The sequence below is a fragment of the Chaetura pelagica genome, unplaced genomic scaffold (assembly GCF_000747805.2).
Source record: "Chaetura pelagica isolate M959 unplaced genomic scaffold, ChaPel_1.0 scaffold3, whole genome shotgun sequence".
Taxonomy (NCBI): Eukaryota; Metazoa; Chordata; class Aves; order Apodiformes; family Apodidae; genus Chaetura; species Chaetura pelagica.
In genome coordinates, this window is record NW_009952974.1 from 8627980 (window position 1) to 8647150 (window position 19171).

At 36.7% G+C, this 19171-nt stretch overlaps 1 protein-coding gene across 1 annotated transcript in view; it reads right to left on the reverse strand.

Moving 5' to 3' along the window:
- Positions 1–1374: 1374 nt before the first annotated feature.
- KCNH7 (potassium voltage-gated channel, subfamily H (eag-related), member 7) overlaps positions 1375–19171 on the reverse strand; it is a 210745-nt gene continuing 192948 nt past the window's right edge. Inside the window, exons 13-16 of the mRNA XM_009996095.1 lie at positions 9624–9863; positions 5468–5636; positions 2027–2219; positions 1375–1641 (exon numbers count right to left, since the gene is read on the reverse strand). Coding sequence (XP_009994397.1) covers positions 1375–1641; positions 2027–2219; positions 5468–5636; positions 9624–9863 — 869 coding nt within the window. The remainder of the gene's footprint in view (positions 1642–2026; positions 2220–5467; positions 5637–9623; positions 9864–19171) is intronic.

Sequence of the window (19171 nt, forward strand, 5' to 3'; positions counted from 1 at the left end):
TTCCTTATACTAATGAACAAGCACCTAGATTGGTATCCATTTCTTCCATTATAAAGTAAAAAGGTTAGCAAACCTCTTACTGGACATGTACATACCTGAGATGAAGGACTGAAAGTTCTGTCTGTTTTAATCGATGCTGCAGGCTGAAGCTTTTGTATCACCCGGATTGCTGGCTGCTGATACTCTGCACCTGCAGCCACCATGCTATAGGCAGGTGGGATGAGCGTTGACTGCCTTTGCAGAAGCTGCAAGATGGTTTGGATGTCAGCAGTCATTTGGGATTCAAGCCTAGAGAAGTAGCACAAAATCCATTAACTTATGGTAAGGAATAACACTGATTATAGAGGCATTCAAGAAGGACCAGCAACTTGCTAATAAAAAGCACAGTGCTGCTTGGTGTGACATGACCATGTCCTATGTGGGAGAGAACAGAAGAGGGAGTAGTGAGCCTTTCCAAAGCTTGCTGTCTCACTTTGCAGAACGTATCTGCATGCTTGTCTCTGATCTTTTTGCTACATTAACCTTGAGTTCATTACTGTTCTTTATGTTTGCAACAAAAAGGAACATCGAGGATCAGGTCTTTGGTTGAAATTAACTCTAATAAATGTACTCTCTTAATTGTAAGGAAATTGATTTGTACTGGCTGAGGGTGAGACACTATTTCTGATGTATCTGACAATTAAGTCTGACACTCCCAATGCTAATACAATGCACTGAAATAAGCAGAAAACCACATTTATGTTTTTCCACGGTTAGAAAATGAAATATGCTTTCAAGATCATAAAAAAACCAGCTCAGGTTTCTTTACTGTGAAAATGTATTCAGACTCATTCAGGTTTCAGAATTAATGTCAACATTTCTGATGTTCAAATTCAGTAACTTTTTTCTCTTTTTCCCCCCTTTTCATACATTTGTATATGACTCTGAAACATTTCAGCTGCTTATGTTGTTCATACTAACAATTCCATACTATTGAAATGATTTTTAAATGGTCTTGCTGAGGTCCATGACAAACTCAACAACAGGTAGTGCCTATGGTGTCTACCCAGCTGCTGGAAAGCTACAGAACATGCTATGACAGACTGTAATACAGATACGGCCTTCTGTATTGCAGCTTATCTTCTGACACAGTAAACAAAGATTTGTCAGCAGCCTCTGATGTTGTGAATGCTACTACTTGGGCTCCCTACAGCAGCAGAATTGATCCTGATTTTTGCTTTTACCAGGTGCTTCACAGTTTGGTATTATTTTTTATCATGTTTCAGTTGTCCATTTCCTTTGTCATTTATTTATAAAACCATCTAAAAAAAAAAAAAGGAAAAAACAGCCATTAAAAGCACTTACATTTTTATGTGAAGTAATAGTATAAAAGTATTATTTCCCAGGAAGACCAGGATCAGAAACATGCCTATGAAGACTCAAAATTCCTACAGTGCTTAGTGAAGATTCTGGCAAGGAAGGGTGCCTAATTGGCTGGAGATAAGTTTTACAACGCTGTGGGGGACACTCTACAGACTGGTCATGTTCTTGATCTAATAAAGAAGCCAGGTTGTCTTCTGAGGCTGTGTTAAGATGCACTCCACTTGAGAGGGATTCTTTGGATTTAAGTTTTGATTTTTCAAGGTCTAGAAATTCAGGACACTGGAAGGGAGGAGAAGAAACAGGCTGGTAATTAAATCAGTCTTTTCAAGGCTCTTGTTCTGCTCAAAATTAACACATGCAGGCAGGTCAGTGCTCAGAAAGTGTGGTTTACACCCATATCTAATATTTGTCATTTCCTATAACTTTTAAAAGAGCATGATAATTAAGTAATCCATCTGATTATAAGATCACTGAATGGGTCTTTACAACCGTCACAGAAAAAAGTAGGCTCTGAAGCTGTGCTATTTACATCTACTGTGGAGGTGCTAGGTCAAAATACTAATTTCATATTCCTTATACTAATGAACAAGCACCTAGATTGGTATCCATTTCTTCCATTATAAAGTAAAAAGGTTAGCAAACCTCTTACTGGACATGTACATACCTGAGATGAAGGACTGAAAGTTCTGTCTGTTTTAATCGATGCTGCAGGCTGAAGCTTTTGTATCACCCGGATTGCTGGCTGCTGATACTCTGCACCTGCAGCCACCATGCTATAGGCAGGTGGGATGAGCGTTGACTGCCTTTGCAGAAGCTGCAAGATGGTTTGGATGTCAGCAGTCATTTGGGATTCAAGCCTAGAGAAGTAGCACAAAATCCATTAACTTATGGTAAGGAATAACACTGATTATAGAGGCATTCAAGAAGGACCAGCAACTTGCTAATAAAAAGCACAGTGCTGCTTGGTGTGACATGACCATGTCCTATGTGGGAGAGAACAGAAGAGGGAGTAGTGAGCCTTTCCAAAGCTTGCTGTCTCACTTTGCAGAACGTATCTGCATGCTTGTCTCTGATCTTTTTGCTACATTAACCTTGAGTTCATTACTGTTCTTTATGTTTGCAACAAAAAGGAACATCGAGGATCAGGTCTTTGGTTGAAATTAACTCTAATAAATGTACTCTCTTAATTGTAAGGAAATTGATTTGTACTGGCTGAGGGTGAGACACTATTTCTGATGTATCTGACAATTAAGTCTGACACTCCCAATGCTAATACAATGCACTGAAATAAGCAGAAAACCACATTTATGTTTTTCCACGGTTAGAAAATGAAATATGCTTTCAAGATCATAAAAAAACCAGCTCAGGTTTCTTTACTGTGAAAATGTATTCAGACTCATTCAGGTTTCAGAATTAATGTCAACATTTCTGATGTTCAAATTCAGTAACTTTTTTCTCTTTTTCCCCCCTTTTCATACATTTGTATATGACTCTGAAACATTTCAGCTGCTTATGTTGTTCATACTAACAATTCCATACTATTGAAATGATTTTTAAATGGTCTTGCTGAGGTCCATGACAAACTCAACAACAGGTAGTGCCTATGGTGTCTACCCAGCTGCTGGAAAGCTACAGAACATGCTATGACAGACTGTAATACAGATACGGCCTTCTGTATTGCAGCTTATCTTCTGACACAGTAAACAAAGATTTGTCAGCAGCCTCTGATGTTGTGAATGCTACTACTTGGGCTCCCTACAGCAGCAGAATTGATCCTGATTTTTGCTTTTACCAGGTGCTTCACAGTTTGGTATTATTTTTTATCATGTTTCAGTTGTCCATTTCCTTTGTCATTTATTTATAAAACCATCTATGAAATGGATCCAAAAAGTATGCCCAAAGGACATTTAAGGTGCTGTTTCTTCCTTTATGAGGAAAAGCTGGTTCTGTGGCATCAGATCTCATAAAGAAAGACCCAGACATGGGAGTTACAGCCAAACACGCCCTCCTTGCTCTCTTGTTCAGCTCCCTTGGGTTCCTTGCTACTTGCAAAAGTGCTGATCTCACACAGGCACGATGCTGATTCCACAGGGGAAATTATTGCAGTAGCAGCAGCATGCTGTCCTCCAGAGACCTTCCATCTGCTAAACCTGGGCCTTAACATCTCAGTGAATAAAAGGGATTCGGCATTGGAGTACTTGTATCAACAATGGGTTTTGGCTTTGAATTAACTCTAAAATTGCTCCCTTCTTACTTTGCTAGCACTTGATGGGAATTGTGTCTTACTTCAAATCAAAGAGTACCTCTAATAGTCTTCATTTTAATCATTGCATAAATAATAACTTCTCCCTCCTTTATCCAAAATTCAAAATAAGCCCATGTCATGCCACCCAAAGATGAACAAACAGGGGAACCTTAGATGCTGGGCCTCGGCCTCCTTGAAATTCCAATTGCTTAAACAGAAGAAACAGAGATAGCTCTAGGGATGGATTCCTCATACAATGGATGTCCAGCCTTCTATATAATTTAATAACTTGAGTGTATTGCCAAGTCTCTAACTTGGCATGGAAAAGATCAGGAAGAAGTGACCCTGCTTTATAGTCCAGTAGGTAAGATCTAACATAAGCAGGATAGAATATTGTCTCTTATATTAATAAAAGACCCAGCACAGCCCCAAAATCCTGAAAGCATGAAAAGCTTTAAAAACACATTTAAAAAGTTAAAGAATAAAATTATTTAATAAAATCCATCACAATTTAAATCTCAGTTTATCAGCAATGATAATATTTTCTCATTCGAAAAATACCGAGAACTTGCATAAGAATTTGCTAAAAACTATCAGTAAATTTGAGATATAACTTCAGTTTCAAGAGCTTAAGATGTAAGTAAAAGAAATGTAGCTACACATTAAAGATGGGGAATATGCAGCTGTTTAGTCATGTGACATTCACATTTATTTAGATTACTCAACTTTGCTGCAATTAGAAATTACAGCAATTCAGGCTTACATGTTAAAAATGTCTTTTTAATGTACTACGTAGTATATGGAAATGAAAAATACTATGGTTTTATTGGCTTACGGTAGATGAAGGAAGCAGTATTCAGCTAACCTGGCTTTAAACCAGTTGCTAAAATATACAGCACAAAATGCCAATGAAGAGTTACTAAAGGATAATTAAGTCTGAGTGTGTGTCATAGTATTTGCTATGGAAAAATATTGAAAGTAATGGAATTGCAGAGTGCCAACAATAAAAAAGCCACAGACCTGAGCACAGGGCAATTTGAAATTAAGTTAAATTACATGGTAAATTATAGTGTAGGATGGATCAAAAATCAGTAACTGTATTTTTAAGATGCTATAAGTCATGCTGCTTAGCTGCCAGCAGAGTAGTATTATCAGAGAGCAAAAGAGAGAAGGAAGAGATGTGTTATTAAGCAAAGGTAATAATGAATTCTGACAAAGCAAGCATCTAACAATTAATAGTATTTTGCCTTTGCATACACCCATTTCTTACTTATTATAGAGACAGTTGCAAAATAAGTTAATGCATCAAAAAGTGAATTTCCCTTTTTAAACAAGGCATCTGGTTTATCTTGGCTCTTCAGGAAAGAAAAAGTACTTCAGATATTGAAGATCCTGAAAAGTGTAATTTTATGGACATGTAAACATACAGGAATCACTGTTGAGGGAACAGCATTCTGAGTGAGGCTAGATTTAAATTTACAGCTTCTTTGTTAAAAGCTTGTTTTCTAAATGGTCAGTTGAGAGGCTCTTTTGCAAGGCAATTCAGGGTAACTAATGTGGGTATCTAAAGGTAAGTGACATGAATATTCTGGCAATGAATTACAAATTTTGTACCCAGCATAACCAGAATAGTTTTTTGCAAGAATCTGGAAAATTGAAGTTAGGTGATACTTAGGCTCCTCGTAATACATCTAGATAACAAAGTAATATTCCCATTTTTGTACTTTTGAGCTTTTGAATATCTGAGTGCTTTTTAGAAACTTCCTGTGCAAATTCATTCCTCCTGTAGCATCACTACTATCAGTTGCATTATGTACTCTCTCATACATATCTCTTTTTTGGTCATATCTCTGTATTTACCTGTTGAGTTGTTCTTGAAGTAAATCTAATCGATTCTCCACTTCCCCATATATAAAGTCACTTTCAGTTTCACAGATACCCCACGTGACATGGGGTAATGCTGACGGAGCTGGGGAGTCCTGGAACTCCTGGATGTTCTCCTGTTCCCAGTCTTTTTTATCAGTGATATCTGATGAAAAACAAACCATATATGTTGTTTCATATATGTGCTGTTAGAGAAACGTTGGCACACCTAAAGCATCCCACTTACTGGCATTTCTCAAAACTTTGAAAATCAAATTGGCACACTGCTCAAACAACTCTCTTTGTTCCTTACTACTATTTACAGAAAAATAAAAGTGGTCACATAAAAAAATTATAAAATTCTAACAAAGCAATAGCAGCATACTAGTATTTTGAAGCTGTACATAAACAAGCAGTTTTGTCTAGTCAGCATCATCAGAGTTCTGGCACCAAATGGCTACTATTTCTTTAGGGGTTTTTTTATTATTTTAGAAAACAATGCCCCAATTCTGTAAATTATTTATTTATTTATTTATTTATTTTTACATTATTTATCATGAGATACATTAGTTGCACATACCCTTATCCTATATAGAGTCAAGATCTTACTGTGAGCTTCACAGAGATATAGATGACATACTTAGGATGAACAGTGCTTTTTCTATACCTATGACCCACCCCCTGCCTCAAGTCTTTGTTACTTGGAGTGAATCTGTTGTCATGCAGACAGTCCAAAATTGCTCAGTACGACTCAGGTTCTCTGCAGTGATTAAAAAGGCTGGTAAAACTTTAACACCTGATCAGAACAACTCCCATTAGGGTTGTATTTGTAACTATTTACCTAAATGATTACAGAACATATTAGAAGTTCTTACTGCACTCATGCAACTCCTTCAAGGTACAGCTGGGCAAAATCCTTGACTGCTTATAAGGTGTCAGCTTCTGTTGTATGAGCAGTTGGATTTCAATCTCACATCCCCCAGTAGTCCCTGAATGGTTTGCTCAGAGCTTCTCCTAACACTTCTCTTGGCACTGCATGCTGATAATCCAGCACAGGTTACATTCATTTCACACTCGTGAAATTTTTCTGAGCAACTATAGCAGCCAGAGAGCCATATTTCAAAGAAAAGAGAAAAAAAATCACAGTGTGGGTGACATGTGAGAGGTTTGTCCAAAAGCTATTAGCTAATCCTTTTCAAACACATCTTTGAGCAGTGTTGGTCTAAGAAAAAAAAATAATAAAAAGAAATCCAGCTCAGATTTAGTGTTAAAAGCAGATTTATCCAGGAAGGGAAGCTCTCCCTACATGACTCCAAGTGGAGGAGGAGACCTGCTTCTCATTTTTGTCAGAGAAGGTTTTATGGATCTGTAGAGAGCGTTCACATTTTATGTGACATGACCTATAACTGATTTGATGCACTAAGCAGAAGGAAGGGGAAGGAGATTTCTTCTTGGCTAGACAGAAACCTCTTCAGCTTCTGAGCCAGTTAGGCCAACAGAACGAAAGAGGTAGGCAGTGCCAGAGATGCATATAATTTGGTTTTAGCAGGCACACTTGGCATGATTTTTAGTGTCCAAGGAAGTTGGAAAGCTCTCAGCAAAGTGGAAGGAGCAGCCTATAACACATTAAGGGGTAACATTTTAAACTATGGGTGCAGATACAATGGATGTTGTAAATCCAGTGGATTTACTTTTAAACAGTGGATTTCAGGAGTAGAAATCGAAAGTATAGGGTGTACATTTCGCTACTTTTAAATGTCCTGTTGAAAACAAGTTGTTGGTTATTTTACACAATAAATAATTCAATAAAATGACATTTTTTCAGTGCTGTGAATGATACCAGGGAAATCACAGCTAATTTTTTTTGGATCCAGAATATGTATTTGTAGACTATTACAATCAAGATTTAATTTCTTGACAAGGAAAATGAATTGGCATTCAACTTATAAAGTAAGGTAATACACCATAAGCAAGTTAAGACACTATAAGATACTGTGTTGTAGTGTTCTTAGCCTCTTTCCAGGTACTTTTGCATACATGACCATCCCCAGAAAAGCCCAACAGAAGTTACAGCTCTATAGCCATGTTATTCCAGAGCTTGAAGAATCCTAGATTGAGAACTAAATCGATAAATGTATAACTTGCTTCACTTGAACAATTCAAGTATAATTCTTGTAGCCCAAATGATTGCCAAGTGAAAACTTAAAATAGTATTTTTCCACAAGATATAGATTACCAGCTATGGGAAAATTACCAGGTCTTCTCAAAAGGGCCATGGTTTACCATTAACAGTAATTGCATATCAGCATATGAGAGAGAAGTTTATTCAGTTTCTGCCCACATTATCCAATTCATTATTAATAGTGTTTCCATTCATCAACATTAATGACCAAAGCTTAAAACAAAACTAAAGATAATTGAATATCTATCCATCACAGTGGTAACGAATTGTGGTAGGTTTATACAAGTGCATTTATATTGAAAAATTATATATGTATTATAGATACAACCAGAGTCTGTTTCAAAATTTTGTTATGTTTATAAACAATTTTATGGTAAGTTATAGCCTATCTCTAACTAATAGCAGGAATAAGAATTTAATTTTAAAGATATCTCAATCAAAACTGATCCTATTTTATTGACCTTGAAGTTTTTATGAATGTTGCAAGAAAGGTAATGAGCTTTCACACACGTTACCAGAAGTGCTAGATTACAAAGCAGAAAAAAAGAATGTGGTCTTAATCAAAATATGTAACCTTTAAACATGCTAAATTTAGCTCAAATAAAATCTGCAATAGGTTGCCTTGGAAAATGTTGCTATAGCTGCAAGGACACGTTTCTGGTTATTGGGAGGGGAAAGGTATGCAGTATGTATGCAACAAGTTTTGCAGTGCAGATTTATGTAGCCCTAGCCTGAGGAGACCAGGCTTCACATATTCATGCCTTTGAAATGTAAAAATTACATTGTTAGGCTTCATTAATCATTAGTATTGTTTAAAATTATAGCCTAAACGCCTGAAGTTTATTGAGTGATGGTTAAATTGTTAAATTGCCTCAATGGAAAAGAACTGCTGGGGAAAACAGCATTAAACAGTAAATAACAGTAATTCTTCCCTTCAGACTGAAAAAATTACAATCAAACAGCAATATTTAAATTTTATATTAACCCAGGACTTTTCATTTATTTCCCTTCACATTACCGAGAAAATGAATATTTTAGCATATTAGATGTCATTTTAATTATGCAGTTTAAGTCTTTGTAAAATTAACTGAGGTTGTTTAATAGTTTTTGATTATGTGTCATATACCTGTTTCATAGAATGGTTTGGGTTGGAAGGTACCTTAATGATCATCTAGTTACAACCCCTGTGCATGGGCAGGGACACCTCCCACTAGATCAGGTTGCTCAAAGCCTCATCCAACCTCGTCCTGAAGACCTCCAGGAAGGGGGCATCCACAACCTCCCTGGGCAACCTGTTCCATCATCTCACCACCCTACAAAAGGCCAAATCTTTGTTCTTGTGTTTTACTTATGGAAGTCAGGATTTGGTCTGTGTGATGCAATGCCACTCCTTTTAACCAACATGTGCAAAAAAATGAAGTAGCATTCATTATGACATTTTTTTTAAAATTAATTTTAATTGTGCCTTGTTAATACAGAGAATGACACTAATTACTTGAAAACATTTTCTTTGTGCATATGCATGTACAGCCATCACTAGGTTAATCTAGCTCTCATTATCTAGGATTTTTTACTGTTAGCCAACCCTGGCACATCAAGCAACCTTTGAGGGATTCTTTACTTCTTTGAATGCAGTTCTCATCCACTGGCACAAAAGGAAATGCAGGTGACAATTTTCAAGAGTTTGTTTGCATGACTTTCCTGATGTCATTCAGTTACAAGATTATTTATTAACAGAGACTGGAATAGCCTTTTGGAGATTCTTTAATCCAGTCCTCACTAACTACATTAATCCTTTTGAGAAATAATATTTTAAATGTTTTTAATCTAAAATATTTTTTTCTTGTTAAGCTTTAAGGAAACACAAATAAATATTATGTAAAGAATCAATAGAAATTCAGAAAATTGTTTTTATAATCAAACTAAAAAGATTCCTACTCAAGCTTTACAAAATAGCATCCACTAGATTACCTTTGGAGGAATTGCTTCTTTTGTCATCTGTAGCATGAACCATTTCCTCAAACTCCACATCTGTGGTTTTCTCTGTCACAGATGGGTAATCAGCTATCCCAGAGAACAGCGGCTTTTGCTCATCTTCAGTGGAGGACACAAAAGATGATGACCCACTTTTTTTCTCCTCAAAGTGTTTCTTAATAGACTGATAGTATCTGATGGTGTCACCTGGGGGTTCAGGATCACTCTGATCATTCTCTTTGAAATAATCTGTTAAATACAAATAATTGTGTACAATAATATGCAGTTCATGAAATTATGTTCTAGTTTATTTTGGTCTGAAGATGAAGACTATTATTATATCAGTTAGGAAGTCCACTGTCTATTAGAATAAATTATAGTAAAGCCTTTTTTTGATTCATGTATCAGAGGAGATTTGTATTTCTTTTAAAGTAAAAGATGACATTTTCACATATACATAAGGATTCAGTCTCTAAACCATAACTCATGCAAAAATTTGCTTATATCAAAACAGCAAAAGTTTTATTCAACACAGCCTTCCTGTTTACTCACTGTTTTTTTTCCAGGTGAAGATGAGATTTGATAAAGCCTTATATTCCAAAGTTGTTTTTTTTTTTAAATATTATTTCATTCCCTCTTCCAATTTCTCACATTCTTGGGCATTTCTCACAGTTTTGACAGCCTAAAAGCCATGGATGTCAGACTCAGTATCAGAACTACCCGTTTAAGTTATGCCCACATAAGGGTATATTTGCTGATTCTTTTCCCCCAAAAGGCAGATGTATTATCAACCACTCAACTTCAAAATGTCTGGGCCCACCTAAGTAGAGAGCGTATTTCTCCATGCACATTAATGTCAACATGTATTAAGCTTGATATGGTAGAGAGAAACCCTTCTGGTACAAAAGAAGGGAGTTCCTTGTCTGTCTGTGGGTTCATCTCAAAACAACTTTCCAAAGTAGCCCAAATTCCTTTTCAAAATCATGGCAATCCTCTGAGCATCCAATCTTCTCAATAACAAAAGTACACAACATGCTGTGATCTATGGTAGCAGAACACCAAGTTGAGAATGAAGCTTTCATTAAACACATTCAAGGTCTGTAGCAATGAACAGCAGATTCAGTCCTCCTAAGAACTGGCAAATAAAACTAGATTTGATGTAGATGATTTAAAAAACACATCGTAAAAATTAAATAGGATTTAAACCCAAGAAAAAAGCAACTTATGAATACAGAGAACTCTTGATCTCTTTTCTGCGTAAGCTTGAAGCTAATTTCAGATTCAATAATTGGCCTTACATATTTTTAGGAAAAGTCAAGATAATCCCAGTTCTGCTATTTATTTAAAACATATAGTAGGGTAGTCTCAACAACATACAAATACTGTAACTAGTTTGTATTGACTTTCTGGGGAGACAGTATGATTTCCCATCTGCTTCGTGCTAATTACTAATCAACGTAGCTCTGAAATGTCTGCAGTCTACAGCCTACAGCAGTGCTTAATACAACATTTAGTCTATTCCCTAGGTTTCTTCTCTGTTTTTGGTCACTGTGAGGAAATGAAACTATGGCTTCATCTAATCCTTTATCTGCAGATAAAGAGAATGCAACATCTGTACAGAGCACCCTGCAGAAGTCCAGACATCTGTGAGCAGTGAGGACAGGTAATGGTGAACAAAGTAAAACCCATACTAAAACAAACCTCCTGTAACTGTACCCTGTAGGGCAATTAACACAGTCCTGGACTGAAATGACTTTGGCTTCTGGAAAGCACGATTACTAGCCATAAGTGGTACTGGTGATGCTCTGACACCATGAAGGCATCAACACAAATGCAAATGGAGTGGCAGTGTTAAAGCTCTTGGGGGATGCTCAGGCTGGAGAGTCAAGTACCATGTTCTCTGCAATCTCCAAAATAGTACAAAAAACCAAAATAAATCTTCATGAGAATATTCTAATGTAGATGTCTCCCATGGCTTTTCTTGTGGGGAATATATGGTAAAAAACATACAGTCACGCTGCAGTAAATTGTCTTAATTACTTACTACTTGACTGATTGACTACTTGACTAATTACTTACTACTTGACTCTCCATCCTAGCCCATTCCCCACAACACCCTAGGATGCCATTGGCCTTTTTGGCTACAAGGGTACATTGTTGGCTCATGGCCATCCTCCTGTCCACTAGGACCCCCAGGTCTCTCTCCTACACTGCTCTCCAGCAGATCAGCCCCCAACCTGTACATGGGGTTGTTCTTCCCCAGATGCAAGACTCTATACTTGCTCTTGTTGAATTTCATCAAGTTTCTCCCTGCCCAACTCTCCAGCCTGCCTAGGTCTCGCTGAATGGCAGAACAGCCTTCTGGCGTGTCAGCCACTCCTCCCAGTTTAGTGTCATCAGCAAACTCGCTGAGGGCACACTCTGTTCCCTCCTCCAGGTCGTTGATGAAAATATTGAGTAGTACCAGTCCCAGTACCAACCTCTGAGGGACTCCACTAGTCACAGACCTCCAACTAGATTCTGTCCCGTTGACCACAACTCTCTGACTTCTTCCTTTCAACCAGTTCATGATCCACCTCACTACCTGATCATCCATACCACACTTCCTCAATTTATCTACAAGGATGCTGTCGGAGACAGTGTCAAATTCTTTACTGAAATAAAGATAAACCACATTTACCACCCACCATCATCTATTCACCATTTTTAGAGTAATTTTTTATGATCATGGGATTCTGTGCACTAACGGTAGCTGTAATGAGCACCCTGTGGAATACAGATCAGTCCTGGGACTAATTTTAAGAAGAGGTCATTGAGACTCTAATGAAAAAAATTGTATAACAGTTGAAGCATATCAGGTTGTCTTATCTGTCATATTCAGAGAACACGAACATATTCGGCTAACAATTACACTGCTGTAAAGCCAGGGCAATGCAATTGATATCCCTGCGTTTAGCCTCCATCTACAGCAGAACAACAAAACATTATTTTCCAAATGCTGCCCAAGTATAATGAATTCACTGGGATTAGAAGTAAAGTGGAGATGGGTTGAATGTAGGGTCCTGCCTATTGAAATCAGGGATGATTTGTTCATCAGCTGATCTATTTCAAAATATGCTTTACTGCCACTGCTTTATCTGCTAGCTATCTGGCTACATGCAGAACGTAAAAAGCTATTTTCCTTTAAAAATATTCTTATTTACTGTTAAAGATTATTCTGTCTGGAGAATAATACTGTGATACTCTGCACCTGGAATAGAAATTAAAATGGAAACTGCATGTTTTATTGGGCTCTTTGGGACCTGATGGTGGTGCAAGCTCTGTACCTCAGCTCAACAGCCTAGCAGTAGCTCTGTAGAAATATGTTACAAATAATAACTAGGTAGTCTTTTATTCAGAATTTTTCCTCCCTTTTACAATGAAATCCAATCCCTGATTCAGAATTAATTTTTTAGAAGAGAAGAATTTTCTGTGTATGTGTATGTTTGGGTAAGTTCACTTTCTATGATGCAGACTTGACATTTCAAAAGGTTGCATTTCTCCCTTCAGTTCTGTTTCCAAAGTAAATGTAATCTCTAACCTCCTCATCCTAGAGCTTCCTCCTTCCTTTTCCAGTAAGACAAGTTTAATTCTCTGATTGCTAGAAAGTATGTCTGAAAATAATTATTTTGTAACTTCTTTACCACACATGCACCAATATAATTTACACCCTATGGGTCCTGTTTTATCATGTTATGTGTTTGGGTGCCTGCCAAGTGTACAGGCAATATCCTCTGACATTTGCTGTCTTGGAATTCCAAAATCTTCATAGTAGTTGTCAGAAGGTTTGTGTCCTGCTTTCACACTTGCAGTGGCAAAGGAAAGGAAGAAAGCGGGTTGCCATGAGATACACTGACAGAAAATCCAGCTTGGTGGGATGGTGACTGGAGATCAAAAAGCTTCTTTTGCATGTCAGAGTCACCCTATGGTATTGAAGTTTTGCCTTATTCACAGTGGCAGTCTGCATCATCTAGACATGTTTTCTCTTCTTACTTTGCTGCAAACAATACTGGTGAAAATTCCAGTAATATATTACATGTAGAGCATCAGAACTGCAATTTCATTAACTGGAACTTGTCATACTTAATCAAGGTAGCTATGTAGCCCAGTGTTTCAGAAAAAGGTAAATTTTTACTCACTTTTTTAGCCATCCAATAAGAAGTCCCGTAATATGCCTAGACAAATTCAATTTTGTGCAGGAAATGAGGTGAATGACGTCCTCATCCCTTCAGAAAGCAATTATATCCCAAAGCATAAATAAGGTAATTCTTGTCATTAATAGGATCTGCATAACTATAAATCTGTTCAGCAGACATGACATCTTCCCTTTCTTTTGAAAAAACCTACCATATTATTTTACTCTACACCAAGTCAGTCCCTTGGCAAGGAGAAATGTATTCTGTGACTTGGAAGGAGGGATAGTTGATTGCTCAAAAGGTCTGCAGATTTTCAGACTCCCAGCAAGTATTTTGGTTCAAATGTTATTAGCTCTTATGTGATATTCCAAAATATTCCTGTGGAGGTCAATCTGTCTTTCCTACATTCGAACAAAATATTTGCTAGTCACCATGACTATTTGTTATCTGTTCTTTAATTTAAAAATGTAATTTACCTTGTCAGAGAGCAGAAAAATGCCTTATGTCTCCACCCAATATATGGAGTGAAAATTCAGTGACCAAGCATTTTAGATAAATCAAATACCACAGCACTGAAAAAGTGCAAAATCTCAAAGATGTCCAAAAACCAAAAGGTGCTGAGGCATAATTTGAACACTGATGCTCAAACTATGCATACGTTTTCCACCATATAGATGGGGAGTAGCATAAAATCAATCAGGAATAATGGCTATTCTAAGTCCTGCAATGACTGCATTTCACTTAGTAGTTTAAGAACAATAAAATTGATACATAATATTTATATGATATCAAAAAATAATTATACTGGGGAGCAGGACCAATATATAATGAGGGGTGATTCCAGAAAAGTCTGCACAAGTTGTTTGCAGGCTAAGCTACGCTATAGTACCTTCTGAGAGACGAGGTAACACAAGCATATTAAAAAGGAGGAAGCTGACTGCTTGTGAATATAAAAATGAAAAGCAACCCAGGATCTGGTCATTCAGTAGGTGACTTGCTATATTGAAGATATACCTTTTTGCCATATTTTCCAAATGTTTAAGCAAACAATAATTTTTATTCCTTTGAGATATATTACTATGACAATGAAATCCACAGACATTTCTGACACTTGTTCATGTTGCCATCCTTTCTTTGACTTGGGTACTTCAGATTAGGTTTCTTAACTCAATCTATAATTAATATTTTTACTTGAATATTACATTCATACAAGGCTGTTCAATGACAGACTTCAGAACAGATTTTTTATTCAAATGTTCACTTTTATTGCTTAATTTTACTGAATTAAAAATCCTCAGAGAAAAAAGTATATTGATTTGCTAACAGTCTTACAGGAAACAGTACGAGGAACTGCAGGGGATATATTTTCCAAAGAAAGAAGGATGTAATCCCCAAAATCTTTTCAAAAGTGTGACAAAGAACAGAAAAAAATTATTGACTTCATTTTGTATGCACCATTTGAAACTAGAGTTACTCCACTTTTGCTACCAGAAAAGTTGTCTGAAAACATATTATGACCTTGTCTATAGAGATATTTACCCCTTCTCAAACATCAGAAAGTACTATAACTGAATGCTGAATTTACTTAAACACACGCAAGATGTATAGGAAACTTGAATTTTAGGGCTTGAGCTTTTGTCTTTCAGAAGCACTTGGGCCTACACTTAGCCTCAGAGACCAGATGCTGCATATCATGACATCTGGATGTTTGTTAAAACCAGCCTCAACTTGTGTCCTGACAAGGAACATTTCCCAGGAAAGGTCACCTGAAAGTCCATTCCAGAAAATGAACAACTTGAACAATGCACTCTACCATTTTTCAGCTGAGGAGAAATGTGTCCATTGTCAGGACAGTCTTCTATCATGTCATGATCATCTCAGGTCATGACTGGTGATCAGGGGAGCAGAGAAGTGCTGCCTTCATAAACATTTGTGAGTGCCTGCTGAAAACATAGCTTGCTCCAACATCTGCACATTACCAATACTTCCCTGAGGACAAAATAGTACAGAAAAAAGCAAAAACTTTTAAGGAAAGTTTAATCATAAAGTTCTCATAACTAATAACTTGAAGGAATAGAAAAGCATAAATCAGTATCTCTAGAGGATTTTCTTGCTCCTTGGTGAGACATCATCGATGGCTATAGCACTGTTCACATTAACACAATGTCTAATTATTAGTAATAGAAAAATTGCCTACTTTTCAGATGTGTTTTAATGTATGAAAACTGTCTGGTAAACTCACAAATGTTGTGTGCATGAAAAAAGAAAAGTAGTTTGAAAGCTGTGCAAAATGTCTATTGGATAGCCTGAGAGGTTAAGATCTTATTATATAAATCTCTGCTGAACGAATAACAGTTGGTATGTTTAGGAGAAACAGTTGGTCCTAACAGCCTGAAAACAAAATGTATTGTTAATCTGCAGTGCACTTTGTATGGTGAAAGTCTCTGAACAGGAAAACTATTTATATATCACATATAGTAATAATGCTCACTGCAGTGAGAAAGTTAACATAAAGGCTGCCAATTATATACACTTTATTAGTTTTATTAATCTAATTCCATAGTATTCTAATATGGTGGTTAGTTGCAGCAGTATTCCCTTTTAAAAGTAGAAAATTACATTTGTGTGTTTTAGTTTAAAATATATTTAGAGGAAGTAGTGAAGCACACAGTACCTAATCAGCGATAAAGGTATTGCTTTACATTTGGGGACCACAGGTTTTTAAATTTTAGAAATAAAAAAGAGCAATTTTGCTGAAAGTTTCCAGTAGGTTGGAGGAACTGAACTGGAGAGACCTGTTTGAATTACTGCTCTGTCTCAGTGCAGCTTGTGAGAGCGCGGTAAGTTAATGTGTCCTTTTATGTGTTTTCTCTCTGAGCTATGAAAGTTTGGATGATTCTGGAAATAGGAAAAAGCAGAAGATACTGAATCCTCTCCCAACAATCTGAACTAGGGACTAAGTAGCTTTTCTGTAAGGATCCACGTTCCTTTTTTAAAAATGAACTAAGAAAGGAGTTAGTTTTGAATAACTGAAGTTGAGAAAGGTTTAAAAAGCCGAGAATTTAAAAGTTGGAGTGAGTATGCAATCCTTCATTTATTCTTTTGTGCCATTTTTAGTACAATGAGATACGTTGGGGTAGTAGTGACAGCCTTATCTCTGAATTTTCATTGCTCTGCCTCGCTTTGCATCAGCTTCAGTGCCAATCAGATAACAGAAGGACAATTCTTGATTTATACTTCAGGAAATCATACTCTACTTAAAAAATGAGAAACAAAGAACCATAAACATACACCTCAGAAGGGATTCAGGCCAAAGGCCAAAGCAGTTTTCCTATCAAGTTTAGAATTCTCTTTTTTGGAGGAATTCAGCTTTCCCTGTAGTACTAGTATGACTTTTTATTTATTTTTAATTTTTTTTTCTGCAAAGGATGGCTGCAGGTATGTGTGACTGCATACAACATTTAGATCAGATTTTGCCTCAGGAATCAGCCTCCCTGGGAGCATCTCCTGGAAACTAGACTTTTCTGTGGAAGTTCTCTGGGGTGGCTCCTAGGCATTGAGGTAGCAGCAATAACAAAAATAGGAGCAGATGGAAAACTGCAGTGATATGCTCTCTAATGACTGTATACTTTTTATTAGGGGTTTCATGCTGAAGGGAAGATCTGGGGACATAAGGTCTTGTTTCAAGCCATATGCTGCCTACCAAGATAGTAGTTGTTTCCTGGTCATTTAGCCATGTGACACTCTGACAGAATATTAGAAACTCTTTCCTAATTAAGCCCAAGTGAACTTCATCAGCAAAATACTAACAGTTAAACACAGTAAGAGCTTTAATTTTTGTCGAGATTCTTACTTTATGCTGGGAACACAGTACAGTGCTTGACTGAGTAATTTATTCATAAAGTAATAATTTAAATAAATAAGCTTAAGGAAGGGGGCAAGAATGGGAGAGATCAGGGGCAGAAGGGATGTTTCCCCATTCTTTTGGTACTGGTTCACTTCACACTTTTAGGGAAGAACAATCATGAAAGATTTCTTTGTCTTCTATATTGCCAGCCATAGCCCCTGGATACCTTGTGTAATAAAGCCATGTTAATATGTTTTGGCTTCTTAGCCTGGAAAGTACCTACAACTGCTGCAGGTTTAGGGTAGCTATACTAATCAAGATTCAATTAGAAGTTTTTTAGAGCTCTGGCCTCTGTTCTTACTTTCAGGATAGATCAGTGGGTGTGTTTGGAAAAGTCTGATCAAGATGCATAACTCTTAAAAATAAGTACAATGTAAGTTTACCTGGTTAACAATATGCTAAAAATGAAACACTGCAAAATGCATTTGATACCCTTCTTGATTGTTACAGTCTGTGTCAACATGGATAAGTGCATGCAAGAATTTTATAAGAGAATTTCATAAGAACTTTCTTTTGTGGCCTTTTAAAGTCACATACATGGAATTTGTTATGAGTTCCCTGGGTCAGCTGACAAGAATTAAAGATTAAGTAATACTAGCTACCTAAATCTCTGGTTACTAATTTAACAATATAATTTTACTGGAGTTCTTATCATCATCTCAGTTCTTGTTTTTGGACCACAGCTAAAAATCTAGAATAAGGATTTTTTTTCAGTGAGGTCATCATTACATTCCCACTTAGTATGTCTGTGCTAGTTTATTTAGCCTATATTTTAATTACCTTGGATATGATGGAAAGATTTTATAAGCCCTGTCGAAAGAACAAAGGGCAGCTATGATTATGCTATGTAACAAGTGTAGTTTTAGCTATAAATCAGCTTTGTGCTTGGAAAGGATTTAATATTTCATTGCTTCTGGCCATCAAGAGAATTATATGCAAGTGCCCAGAACAGGTCCAGAATTTTGACAGCCTTCAGCTAAGGCTTACATGAATTAAATTTAAGTGCACAGAACATCTTCTAATGAGAATAAATGGACATTGGAACAGTCCCAAGAAAGTTAAGATTTTAGACCCAACATTAACAAAAAGTTAAACAAGATATTAGCAAAAGTAATGATTCTTGAACTCCAGAAAAATCTTTTCAAAGCCTCAAGTTTCCCAGCTCTCAGTGAGCTTACTTCCACTCTGCCTCTAACTTTGGCATTTTTCATCTATATGTTTGGGTTTTGTATGGATATAACCAACTCTAGAGATGTCCCATTCAGCATGAAATAATAGATCTGCATTCAGAACTAGCAGAGCAAAGGAAACTTCTTGCCCCAATGTATTTCCCTTAAAATTAGCTAACTCCTGTAGAGCTACTCTTGGGTAATGAGAAATGGGCAAGAAAAGATTGTGTTTTGCACTGCTAAAAGAGGCAGCTGAATGTAAGTGGAGCAGCCTATTGTCCCTCAGTTTTCAGC